The sequence below is a fragment of the Leptonotus elevatus genome, chromosome 4 (assembly GCF_054856555.1).
Source record: "Leptonotus elevatus isolate MCC_2025b chromosome 4, RoL_Lele_1.0, whole genome shotgun sequence".
NCBI classification, from domain to species: Eukaryota; Metazoa; Chordata; class Actinopteri; order Syngnathiformes; family Syngnathidae; genus Leptonotus; species Leptonotus elevatus.
The window spans coordinates 1803009-1816468 of record NC_141242.1 but is presented as its reverse complement, the minus strand read 5'-3'; the positions used below and the strand labels follow the sequence as shown (position 1 = coordinate 1816468).

Below are 13460 nucleotides of genomic sequence, written 5' to 3'. Positions count from 1 at the left end.
GGAAGCGGACCGCATTTGAACTGGCGGTAGCGTAACGTTCCATTCCGCGCTTCAAGTCTTACGTAAGTGCGCTTACGTGAACGATATTAAGTCTCCTTGCAAAATGGAGCTTTTGTAGCCCGCTTTGGCAATCCCTCCTTGGGCGCAATGAATCCCAAATCCCAGCCCAGAGCGTGGGAACGCTCCACCTGGGCTCTATGGGCCACATTGAGCCCGACTGGAACGGGCTAATCCACCCAGGCGGGACCGGCGCTGCCGGCCCACACGTTGCGTCACCCGCTCGCACAAAACTTTACTTTGGGGGTTTTTGTCACTGCAATTAGTTTGGCCTGCTTTGTTAGCAGACAAGCTAAGGGAAGCTTTTTGTGTGGATTGCCGTAAGCGAGCCCATTTGGGGTTGACGGACAGTGCCGAGGACAGCTGAACTTTATTTGGGCTTAGTCGGGAGCACTTGTGTGCCTGACTGCCATTTCACATGAGGTTGAATGAGTTTGGTTCATTTTCAACAGTCACAGGTCTGGTGATGAGAGGGTGTGCACACTTATGCAACCACACTATAGCTAGCAAGCTCCCCGGGTGCTCGTTTACCAGCTCAGGAGCTAGCTAGCTAGCTAGCACAAGGGGCTAAAGACAAACTGTGGCAGGGTTTTTACCTTCTGGACCTGGATTTGTCACCTCTGGTTTTCTCCGGCTCCTCCGGTTTCCTCCAGTGGTGGCAAATCCAGGTCCAGAAAGTGAAAACCCTGCCACAGTTTGGCTTTAGCCCCAGGTGCTAGCTAGCAAGATCCCGAGCAGGTAAGCGCGTTTAGTGCATACTTGAGTCATGTGTTAAGGTCTGTTTCACCAAAACAGGTTTACCAGGGATGGGCACATGACAAAGGGGAAATTTACCAGGGCAGCAGCGCACTCAACTCAACTATGGGAATTAGTGCTTAGCAAGTACGCCTCACTGTGTGGAGCGTGACAGGTTGTTGTTGTTGTTGTTTTTTTGTCATCTTGTTTACATTTTTGTAATTTTTTTATTTATTTTGAGCAATTTTTGTCAGGTATGCTGCGTTAAGTGATTTTTATCATTTTTGTCAGATGTTGTAATTTCCTGTCATTATTTTTATTATTATTTTACATTATAGGACCACAACCTAAACTTAATTTTTACTAAACTGTAGTTTGTTTTTTGTCGAATTTTTTGAACCCTTTTCTTTTTTACATTTCTTGTTTCCCCCCCCAAAAAATTGTCCAAATTTTTTTTGTCAGCTTTTTAAAGATTTTTCTTTTTTTTTGCCAAATTTTTGTTTGACTTGTCTGCTTTTAGCCTGATTGCACATTTTTGTAGTCATTTGATTTACATTTGTACTGTTTTTTTTTTTTTTTTTTTAAATCTGACTTTTGTCTGTTGTTTTGCTCAATATTTGTATTTTTTTTTCCATCAGTAATTAGTTTTGTCCATCATTGGAATTTTGTTCCTTTGGCAACAGCTGAACCAAAATGTGTGCGCAACATTCACCTGTTGTCTTTTTGCGTGATGTTTGTCAGTAACTATTTTCTTTATATTATTTTGATATTTGCCAGCTTTTTTCTTCTTCACATTTTTTGTCATGTTTTTTTTTTTGCTTTTGTCACATTTGTATCTACATTATTTGTCGTCTGAATTTTGTCAGGCTTTTTGTTCCCCACGATGTTGGTAATCTCCCATCAACAGTTATTTTGTCCATTGTCAGACTTTTGTTTCTTTTGACAACAATGTCATCCAAACGTGTATGCAAGTCATCACGTTTCATCCCGAAATTCCATCCAAACGCCAAACATCCCTAATTTTTTTGTGAGTCGTTTAATTCTTAATGATCATTTGAATCTGTGTTGGCCTATTTTCAAGTGATCTTCTGTGAGGCTAAACAAAACAATTCGTCCCGACTCATCAGTTTGTGTAGCAACACACACGAAAAGCTTGTTGGAAGACTAAAAAATATATAAATCGAGACTTGTTTTTATTTTCTGATGACAAGACCCATATGAGATATTTTTTTTGTGTCCAAAAGACAGGATGTGATCATCACAGAGTGCTCCCCGCCAAATTCTCTCCTCAGTTCTATTTACACACAGTGACAGCATTGTTGGTCCTATCCTTTGGATGGCCAAACAAATACAACAATTTAAAACAAAAACAAGGTTATAACCTTTTAACAATAGTCACAAATAAATTCATGAGGACATTTTTTATGAAAAAAACAAAACAAAAACAAAAAAAACAGGACAGCATGACTAACTCGGAAAAAGTTTGTGATATTTTGGGCTTGGGGGTGAAATGACAGGATATGCATCATCACGATGCCTTTCTGTGACTCTTCCGGTGTTTCTGGTGCAACCAGCCGATGACACGAAAAGCTTAAGTGGCCACTTGGGAATTGGCCACTGAGCTTAGAGTATCATCAGCAGGTTGCTAAACAGAGACTGGAAGAGTCACAGAAAGGCAAAGAAGTGGGAAAGTACTGGATCAAAAATTTTATGTTTTTTTTTTTTTTTAAGTTCTGAAACATTGAACAGTTTCTGCATTTTAAGTTCATCCTGAAATTTCGCTCCAAAGTCAACTATCCCCGATCTTTTTGTGAGCAGTCTATAGAAAATATGTCTTAACATGTTGACATTTTTGCAAAAAAGGCCTTCAGGCACATAAAACCCGACCGTATGTACAGTAAAATGCACACTTTGCAATAGCAATGCTTCAGCCCTGATTGTGCGCACGTTTTGCCACTCGAATACCCAGCAAACTTTCTTACCTTACATGATCACGCTCTGCCGACCGACTCGACGAGGCTCCACATAAATACGGTAGCCGAAACCGCGCCGCGATCGCACGATGGCCGGGGACTGGCTGCAGCAGGTCCAGTCTTTGGGAAGGCTAAAGAAGGGGACGGGTGCAGCAAAGGGGGTCAAACCCCGGGGAGCGACTGGCTGTTGTAGTCAGTGGAGTCCATTTTGAGGATGTACGGGATGATGCTGTCGATCTGCACGTTGCCGATGAGACCGGCGAAGAAGAGCTCCTCGGTGACGGCGGCGCTGATCAGACGCAGGGCGGGAAGCCGCAGGAGCAGCTTGGACAGCCTGCGGGGAAAAAGGAAGCGACACATGATGTCGCGTGACGAGACGTCATCTATGGCAAAATTAAAAAAATCATAAATGACTACAAGTGAAAATAAAAACAGATATTAAAATATATATATATATATATATATTTTTTTTTTTAATATCTGTTTTTATTTATTATTTTATGTTATTTTTATTTTCACTTGTAGTCATTTATGAATTTATTTATTTGTACTTTTATTGATTGATTGATTTATGGGTATTTGTATATATATATATATATATATATATATATATATTGATTGATTTATGGGTATTTGTATATATATATATATATACAAATACCCATAAATCAATCAATAAAAGTACAAATAAATAAAAAAATAAAAAAACGAGATTCAAAAAATAAAAATAAATATATACATAGAATTAAATATCAATCAAAAAATAAAAACCCTCTCACATTTATTTGATTTATATATATATTTTTTAAATTTCCATTTATATTTATTTTTTGAATTATATTTTTTTATATCCGTTTTTATTTTCCACTTGCATTCCTTTATTTAGTCATTTATTTATTTTCAATTCCTCCATAGTCAAATCTCTACACGACAATCTATTATGTTTATGATTCATTACGCGTCTTTGCCGAGGTGAGCACAATTCTTCCTGGGGTCCAAATTACAATTGAAATTGACATCAACATCAACAACAAGTAAACAAAAACAGCCAACCGGTAGGAATCTTCTGGATACGTTCGCGTTACGTAATCCTGCAGCTCAATGTAGGCCTTCTGCTGGAACCTCTCAATCTGCAGAGTGTTGTCTATCCCAGGGTGATCTGATGCACAATTAAATGGAGGGATATATTCGCATGTGGAAATTGCACTCGCAACGGTTGACCCTCTTTTGACGGGACGCACCGGGACTGAAGAGGACGATGGCTTTGAGGAAGGCATATTCGTAAGCGTCCGGGGACAGCTTGATCATGCTGTTGCAGAACTCCTGCAACCTCCAGATGTGCTCCATCACCAGTTTGACCCGGTCTTGGGATAGCTTCTCTGTTGGACACCGGCAGAGAGCAAAACAAAACATTAGGGAGCTCGTCCAACGCAAGAAAAACAAAAAAATATCTGGCCTTCTGCTAACATTCAGGGGGACATTTACAGACAACAATGGCGAATGCGACATTGAATCTGGCGTTGTCAGCATTGTTGAGTTGAACACAGCTGGAGATTGAATGGGGACGATTAACTTTTCAAATAGGAAATGGTTTGGTTTTCAGCGTGCCTGCCAACCATCAAAGTGTAAAATAAGCATAGGAGAAGTCAAACCCCCCAAAAACATTTTTTTGCCAACAATATGTTCTATGGAGCCCCCACGAGTCTAAATGTGGTATTCTGGTTGATTATGCGTTCGTGGAATAGGAGTTAAGCAGCAAAATCCCGCCGTTTTTTATTCATCTCAGGGGGGCGGCCATTTTGCTACTTGCTGTCGACTGAAGATGACATCAATGTTGCAACGACCAATCACAGCTCAGCTTCAGAAAACAGGCGAGTTGTGACTGGTCGTGGGCCTGAGCAACTGTGACGTCATCTTCAGTCAACAGCAAAATGGCAAAATGGCCGCCCCTCTAGGTGAACGGTATGAGATTTTTTCTAATAGGTTTTCTGGTGAGCTAACAAATACACGCACGCACGCACGCACATACACATACTCACCCACACACACACACACAAAAAAAAAAATATATATATATATATATAAAAAAATAAAAAAATAATAAAAAATAATAAAAGAGCAATGATGATGACATTTCCGAATGAACAATACTGAGCTCTTAAGAAAAAAAAATAATAATAAAATTAAAAAATTAAAAATAAATAAAAATGGCCGCCCCGAGATGGATTAAAACGGCTGGATTTTGCTGCATAACTCATGAAATGTGATATTCATCCGAATGTCACGCTTAGACGAGTGAGCTCACATATAACATGCTATTGTCAAGAAATGTTTACGGGTTGACTTCAACTTTAAGTCAATCTTTTTGCCATCTGCCTGTTTCTGAAAATATGTCCGTGTGCAGGTCTTCTTTTTCAACAACTTATAAATACTGACGTCATCAGCTCAAGTCAGTTGGTCTGTGCGCGAGCGTGTGGGCGTGTGGGCGTGGTCTCGTGCAGCTCCTCGCCATGTTCAATTTAACAGCCGAAAGGCCACTGTGACCGCCCTCGAGCGGCACTTGTAAAGCCCAGGGCACGAGATCACTCGTACCTTCCTGTAAGCTCGTCTGCAGATGGCTGATGATGGCGCTCAAGATGGTTCCCACGTTCATAACGTTGGAGCACTGAGCCAGACCCAAAGCAAACAACTCGTTCCAGCAAGCTTTCATCAGGTTGATGTCGTTGTCCTCTTCACCGCTGGAAAAACATAATGGGGGGGGGGGGGGGGGGGATTAATGTTTAGCGGTGGCCAAGAAGCACGTGCGACTTACCTTAAGACTTGGAAGGCCGGTATGGAGCGTGCCCAGTGCATAGAGAGAAAAAGGAGGCGTGAGGCTGACTCGCAGATGTAGTTGACGTTGAGGTACTCGGGCACAGGCACGGGCATCATGAGCTGCACCGACCCAAAAACGTCAGCAGGGCGACCACGAGAGAAGAAAAGCGCACACATTTGTGGTCCGCGTGCTTACTTTGAAGGGAATATGGCTATCGGAGAGCAAAGAGCCCTCCAGTTCCACCACCGGGCCCGACTGGTCGCCCGACATCAGCTGCATGGTGGCCTCCAGATTGGTCGCCGACGAGCTGTCGCCGGCGTGCAGCACTTTGGCCAGCGTGTCGAAGGCTCTGGATGACGCACAGGGTAACGTTGAATTGACAGAATTAAAAAAAATATATAATAAAGTAAAAAATATAAAATATAAAATATAAAATGTAAAATGTAAAATGTAAAATGTAAAATGTAAAATGTAAAATATAAAATATAAAATATAAAATATAAAATATAAAATGTAAAATGTAAAATGTAAAATATAAAATATAAAATATAAAATGTCCATCCATCCATCCATTTTCTGTACCGCTTGTCCTCACAAGGGTCGCGGGGGGTTGCTGGAGCCTATCCCAGCTGGCTTCGGGCAGTAGGCGGGGGCACACCCTGAACTGGTTGCCAGCCAATCGCAGGGCACACAGAGACGAACATCCATACTCACAATCGCACCTATGGACAATTTGGAGTGTCCAATTCACCTGCCATGCATGTTTTTGGAATGTGGGAGGAAACCGGAGTACCCGGAGAAAACCCACGCAAGCACGGGGAGAACATGCAAACTCCACCCAGGAAGGCCGAAGACCGGACTTGATCTCACAACCTTTGCACTGGGAGGCGGACGTGCTAACCAGTCAGCCACCGTGACGCACAGGGTAACATTGAATTGACAGACTTAAAAAATATATATAATAAAGTAAAATATATAAAATATAAAATGTAAAATATAAAATGTAAAATATAAAATGTAAAATGTAAAATATAAAATGTAAAATATAAAATGTAAAATGTAAAATGTAAAATGTAAAATGTAAAATATAAAATGTAAAATGTAAAATATAAAACATAAAATAATAATAACAATAACTTAAAAAAGAAGAAAAAAAACAGCAATTTACTAAATTGAAGTCTGGCTTTTAATATGGAACACAAACATATTGGGGGGGTGTTGCATGAAATCTCCCGACTTTTGTGTTTGCGCTCTTAGCGAACAAGCAGCCGCCTCTTCCCTCCTCGCACGACGTTGCCACTCACCTGGAGATGTCGCTTTGCTCGTCTTCCTGCATGTCCGTCATGGAGCTGTTGCCGTTGCTGAGCGTTTCCACGCCGGTCAGCTCGCCGGCACCGTCGCCGGCCTCTCTCGCCTTGTTGAGGTGGGCGAGCGAGGTCACCACGTTGGCCAGCGTGCCGAGGTCACCTTGAGAAGGGTCGTCGTGCTGCTGCTGAGGACGACGCCGGCATACAACGTGGATTTTCTCTTTTTAACAAGACAGATTATTTCGTAGAGCTGCACCGGATTTCATTCTGCCTTAATATTGTGGCCTGGGAGTGTTTTTGTACATTTGCAAGCTGGCGTTACCTTTTCCGGAGATGCTGGGATCAAGATGGTGTTTTCCAGCTTTGGGAAGGATTGTTGAATGTTGAGCAACATGCTCGACTCCAGCAAATGTGTAGACCTGTTCACATAGAGTCCAGAATTGGATCACAAATCACATGATTATGTGGCGGTCAATAAATGCAAAATAACCATTTCAGCCTTTAGTTCCTGTAGTGTTGTCCACATTAACGATACCATGAAATGTGCCTGGTATTGGCCCAATACCGATACCTGGTATCGGTACTCACCCATCCCTAACATATAAAGTTCCTTTAACGCCACAAGAATTTTTTTTTAACCGCCCCTTACTGTACTGGGGGAATTCCAGTCGCAACGCAGCAGACACGTCCATGTCAAAATTTAGCAGTAATAAATGTAACAATAATGCATATATTTGTGGAGACTGGGGACAAGTTGTATTTAAAAAAAAAATTAAATGTGCAGAAAGTTATTTTATGTTAACGATTACATCACACCAACATCTTAAAAATGCAATTATGGCAGAAAAATGACCTCAACACAAATCAATATCACGCTGCATTTTTCAACTCAATTTTATGAATTATTCTGAAATTACTGTATCAATGACTAAAATATTTTTTATAGCACCCATTTTGGTGATATGCGGGTAATTTGGCATCAGGAACTTTGTATTTATTTATTTGTACTAAATAAATATAAAGTTCCTGATGCCAAATTACATCACAGTTGTTCAGGTCTCAAGGTAACAACCAATCACAGCTCAGCTTCAAAAACAGGTGAGCTGTGATTGGTCGTTGCCTGAGCCCTAAGCAGCTGCGATGTGACAGCAAGTGGCAAAATGGCTGCCCCCTGAGATGGATGAAAATGGATGGATTTTGCTGCATAACTCATATTCCACTTTTCACCATATTCATTTTTTTTTTTTCATCTATTGTCAGCATAGTGAGAGGCAGAACTTCTTCTTCTTCTTCTCTTCCACTAGATGGCAGAAGGTACAATTTGAGCGCGTACGTTGGGGGCAATCACAAGTCAAGGCCACCACGAGTTGCTGTCGTAAACATAAAGCGATCATGTCTGTCTGTCACCTGGAAGTCTCCTTGTCGGACACAAAAGTGGGCGTGGCAGCCAGCGGGCTGCACAGGTTCTTGCGGATGTAGATCTTCTCCGTGGAGGCGGCGCAGTTGACAGACTTCTCCCTGACGGGCACATCCACCGGCTTCCTCTCGCACTGCACAGCTACGACACAACGGCAGCACAAGCGGGTCAGAAGGCGAACTGGCGCAACACGCAACACGCACACGCACGACACGGCGCGCAACGGCTCGTACAATCCTGCTTCATGCCCACGGCCATGCAGCGCTGCAGTCGGCAGTACTGGCAGCGGTTGCGGTGAATCTTGTTGATGGCGCACTCGCCGGAGCCCCTGCACATGTACACCAGGTTCTTCCTGATGCTGCGCTTGAAGAAGCCCTTGCAGCCCTCGCAGCTGATGGCTCCGTAATGGCGCCCTGCCAGAGGGACGGGAACAAGGTCACGCCGGGGGTGGGGGGGTCTGGGGGGGCATGTGGGCAAAATCAAGGGGATTCCAACCTGAGGCCTTGTCTCCGCACACAACGCAGTACTCCACAATAGGCTTGATAAGTAACTGCTCTGAGCTCTCTGTTACGAACTGACAAAAGGGACAGAGAAGAGTGTCAGTCAACACCTTGACAACGATTGAACACCTGAACATCCACCATACTGAGACCATTCAAAAAAAAAAAAATCTGTAATCGTTCTCACACACTTGAAATTATGAAAATCGTTTTTTTTTGCCCTGCGATTGGCTGGCAACCAGTTCAGGGTGTACCCCGCCTACTGCCCGAAGCCAGCTGGGATAGGCTCCAGCAACCCCGCGACCCTTGTGAGGACAAGCGGTTAAGAAAATGGATGGATGGATGGATGGTTTTTTTCCCAGTATTTTGGATGTCACTCTCTCGCTGTCAAGAAGTGAGACGATCACATAACATTAATTTGAGTTAATGAAAAGAAGACTTGCTTGCACAGTTCTCCAAAGAGCAAGAACGTTTGGCCTCAAGCTGTTTTTCTTCTTCTTCGTAGATTCGATTGTAATTTTTTTTTTAATTCCACCTTCATGCTGCTCTTGTGTTTGTTCTTTCTTGGCTGTTTCTAGCGGTGCAACCATTTATAGGCAGCACATTAAATTCAGCAATAATTATTTTGGAGAATTGATTAATCATTGTGCGATCTTGTTCAACTTAAAATTGACTAAGTCCTCAAAATTTCAGCCTCTCAACAGTAAATATTGTTATAATTCTGTAGACCGCCATGTCAGTCTGATTATGTTTGCGTTTTTACAAAATAAGAATATTTGGGGGGGGGGGGTTGCTTTGATTTGGAAAACAATAATTAACATTCTTGAAAATTTTCTGATGGATGTTACGCAACAAAAACTCAATGAATTTACATTTGAACATTTTTTGCACTGCCAAATTTGAAATAATGTCCTGTTTTTGAATAAAGGTATAGAAATTCAAACATGTTTTTATCCAACGATAGTTGTTTCTGTATTAATAATACAAGTGTATGTGTGTGCCCATTACTAATGTTCAAGAAGTCCCTAACTAAATTTCTCTCATCGGATGAATAAAGTATTGTTCTTCAATACCTTTTTAGATTTGTTGCACTTTAAAGAGAATTGTGCACTGTACACTTCAAAATGTTTAACCACCCCATATAATTTCAACTCCAAATTCAAACTTTGTTTTTCGTGTTTTTTTTTCTTTCTGTTTTATAGATTTTTTTTACGTCATATAAAAAATATTCTGAAAAACTGGAGAGAAAAAAAATATCCAGAAAAACAGGAGGAAAAATTACTCAGAAAAACAGGGAAGGGGAAATCTGAAAAACAGGGGGAAATTAATTTTTTAAAAACAGGGGGAAAATTATTCTGAAAAACAGAGCACCAGGGGGGGAAAAAACTCTGAAAATCAGGAAAATCAAATATTTTTTCTTCTGTTTAAAAAAAATCCCCTTTTTTTCTGAATATTTTTTTTATTAATTTTTCATCCTTTTTTTCTGAATATTTTTTTTGACTGAAAATAAATTTTCAGTAAAACAGAAAAAAATACACAAAAAAACAAAGCTCCCCCCAAAAATTGTGAGAAAAACAGGAGGTTTTTTTTCCAAGTGAATGCAATACGCTTCCTTAGAAAACACACCACATCCACAAAACCCAAATCCCTCAAAAATCCAGGATACGGCGTGTCCACAATCGATGAAACCTCAACCTAACGTGGCTTCTGCGTACACGTGAACGTGGCGAATCAAAAGAGCTCAGAGTCATGCCGGGGGGGCGGGATCACACCTGAATCTGCTGCCCAGACAGATCGGGAGAGGCGAAGAGCAGCTGGTTAACCCCGGAGCTGTCCGGAGCGGTGAGGATGACCTTGTTGGGGGAGCCGTCCTGCTTGGCCAGGATCACCTTCCCGCCGGAGGAATAATCGGCGTTGGCGAGGATGAACTGCTGCTTGCTGGAAGACGCCGGCTCCAGGGCGGTGACAATCTGGATCTTCTGGCCAGTCTGGGGATTAGTCACAATCTGGATGATAGGAAAAGATCACATTGCAATTTACAAGTCAAGTGGAAGGTCAGCAAATAAAGTGCGGGACATGCTAGCAAGGTGTTCTGAAATTCATTACAGTAAAAACGAGAGCAAATGAGTTGATGTTGTTTTGACAACGTTGACAGTGACACACATTTATCCAAAGGACACCAAAATCATTTGTCCCTATTGTACCTGATGTAAGTGGAGGTGGGGCTACTCATACAGCATCATCTGTCGTGGTATCAAAATAAAAATAAATAAAAATAAAGATTACCTGAATCCTGTGTCCCATTGACATGTTGCTATCTGCTGACACAAGCTGTAACTCCTGCGTCTGCCCATCCATACTCACGTTGCTCACATCCACTCGCCTCAGAGCCCCATCAAGTAAACGCGCCTAGAAAGGAAGCGTATATGTCATACCAGTGGCTCCGCCTTCTAAAGCCACACACAATCAAAGTCACAGATATTACAGTGCAAGACATGATGGCGACACAGTGCAGTGTTTCCCACAGATTTAAAAATCGACTTGGGTGGGTGGACTCCGCCGGTGGGGATGGGAGGCGGGTTGGACGGGAGGTGGGTCGCAAGTCCTGTTACTACGTCTCCTCTCGCTTCACGATCCACAAGTGAGTGACGGCGAACTAACGTTACATGCGCTATATCCTGTCGCCACACTTTTTTTTTTCTTTTAAAATATATTTTTTTGAAAGCTTCTTGGGTGGCCCGCCAAAGTATTAACATGTAACAGTACGTTATTTGCTATTGTATTATTATTTCATTTATGGTCTATTGGATGAATAAACCCGACAACAAATTTCCGATAGCTTCAGCCGAAAGTTGTCCCACCGGTCTAAAAAAGTGATGTGTGGCAGGTGTGACAAATGTGGTTTTACTAGCGCATCGACTGTTTTCCTGGATTAGCTCCTTTTCCAGATTAGCTTGTGACGCTGGAAGAAAACTTGGTTGCCAGCAAGCATCTCTGCAGAGCATTATTACACCACGCAGCAGCAGAGGCTCCCGGTAAGCGTCATTGGATCTGCTCCACTGGGGTCACGGCCGTTTTAGAATGACCCCTGACCTCGGGTGTAGGCTCCACAGTTGCTTGAGACATGTCCGAACCAGAATCTTTGCTTGCAGTTAACTAAATAAAAGAAACATTAACTATACTGTACAGCATGCTGAACCGACACAAAAAGGACAAGTAGCGTACTAGTATATGGACCATAAAATGGACATGAAGGACATTCAATTAATGCGCAAACGTCTTTCCATATTAGATGCATTCTTGAGACAAACAAACGTTTGTGGCCTGTGTTAGCAACTCCGTCTGGACAATTAAATGCAAAATGTTTTATTCACGATAAAGTGCCAAGGAACAACCACGCGTGAATGTAGTATCCAAGCTAAAAAAAACTCCCGACTGACATCGCCCCCCCTTAACAAAAAATCGATACGGAAGATAAAGGTATTTCTTTTCCTGTCGGTGAAAGGTCAACATTGAAGGGTTAAAGTATGCTAAGAGGCCCGTATGGGCAAGCGGAAACGCAGCGAGCACGGAGACGGCGAAAACAAATTTTGTATTTAAATAGCCTCCAAATTCCTCCACGAAACCGCACAATAGGAGCCACAATTATCTCCATGTTCCACTTTTAAGATGGACGTTCCGGTCGCTTAGTGGAATAATGGTTAGCAATGTTAGCATTTGCGCTAACGTTTGCTAAATAGCAGCTAGCGTGCGAGATAGCGAGTAAATGTTTTACTTATGCCAACAATAAGAACATAAAAATGTAAAATAATATCGTGATGGTTCAAAAGGTTGCTGGTATGAACGATATACTTACTCGGTGTCGTGCTAACGAGCTAGCTGGTAGCCGTGTGCTAGTAGGAAGCCATTGGCAGCCCGGCTGTTCCTCAGCGCCCTCCCCGCGGATGTGAGCGTAAAAGCGGCAACGCTAAACGAGGCGCCTCGGCACGTACATAAGTCGTAATTCCTTACCTGTCCATAAACCGCAATTTTTATTTTATCCTTTAATATCCGAATAAATTCGATAATTTTTTCTAAGATTGGTGGGAGGGTCAGAGTTCGTGACCTTTATTTTCCCCCTTTCGGGAAATGTGCGCATGCGCGTAGATGCCAAGTTAGCGCTGAAGTTGCTACATTTAGCAACTTTTCAGTCTACCCTCGCAGCTTTTTGAAGCGCCGAGCAACAATTTTTGCTACTTTGAAAACGTGTCTGATTTTAAAAGAGACTCAAACGCTACAAGGAACGCAATTTTTCTTTGTGTTTACCACAACATAAAATAAGAAAAATAAATAGATGTAGACTGAAAGATTTCGCTGTCACTATTTTTCATTTATTTTAAGTTCAGTTTGAATGTGTTGTTTAAATGTTAGCAGTGTAATAATTACATTAGTCGTTAACTAATCAATTAGCACATACACGACAACTATTTTGTTAATTGTTTAGACATTAACTTAAAATTCAAGAAATTCTGGGTAATTTCAGCCTCTCCGCATTAAATATTCTCAGATCTTTGTAGAAAACACTCATCTTTGTGTCTAATCAAATAAGACATTTGCAAACATCTGAAAACGCGAATCTACATTTTTGATGATTTTCTGACATGTTACATACCAAAC

The 13460-nt window shown here is 41.7% G+C and overlaps 1 protein-coding gene across 4 annotated transcripts; it reads right to left on the bottom strand.

Annotated features, from left to right (window-relative positions):
- Nucleotides 1-1964: 1964 nt before the first annotated feature.
- Nucleotides 1965-12938, bottom strand: nr2c1 (nuclear receptor subfamily 2, group C, member 1). Of its 4 annotated transcripts, none has more exons than XM_086074522.1 (14): nucleotides 12661-12938; nucleotides 11091-11213; nucleotides 10577-10810; nucleotides 8800-8878; nucleotides 8538-8717; nucleotides 8295-8445; nucleotides 7210-7306; nucleotides 6885-7072; nucleotides 5776-5929; nucleotides 5578-5699; nucleotides 5358-5503; nucleotides 4007-4144; nucleotides 3819-3924; nucleotides 1965-3099 (listed from the first exon to the last, which is right to left on the bottom strand). In XM_086074522.1, the coding sequence occupies exons 2-14, from the start codon at nucleotides 11160-11162 to the stop codon at nucleotides 2928-2930; spliced, it is 1839 nt and encodes a 612-aa protein (XP_085930648.1). In that variant the 5' UTR covers nucleotides 11163-11213; nucleotides 12661-12938; the 3' UTR covers nucleotides 1965-2927. The 4 variants fall into 4 exon arrangements, with proteins under 4 accessions (XP_085930648.1, XP_085930647.1, XP_085930646.1 ...); XM_086074521.1 differs by lacking the exon at nucleotides 12661-12938 and adding an exon at nucleotides 11290-12278 and having other exon boundaries at nucleotides 10577-10792; XM_086074520.1 differs by lacking the exon at nucleotides 12661-12938 and adding an exon at nucleotides 11290-12277 and having other exon boundaries at nucleotides 6885-7069.
- Nucleotides 12939-13460: the final 522 nt, after the last annotated feature.

Coding starts and splice junctions, on each gene's coding strand:
- nr2c1 (XM_086074519.1), bottom strand. Junction 7,073..7,209: donor TCCCAGCATCTCCGGAAAAG/GTAACGCCAGCT, acceptor CGTCGTCCTCAG/CAGCAGCACGACGACCCTTC. Junction 4,145..5,357: donor GCAGACGAGCTTACAGGAAG/GTACGAGTGATC, acceptor GGTGTCCAACAG/AGAAGCTATCCCAAGACCGG.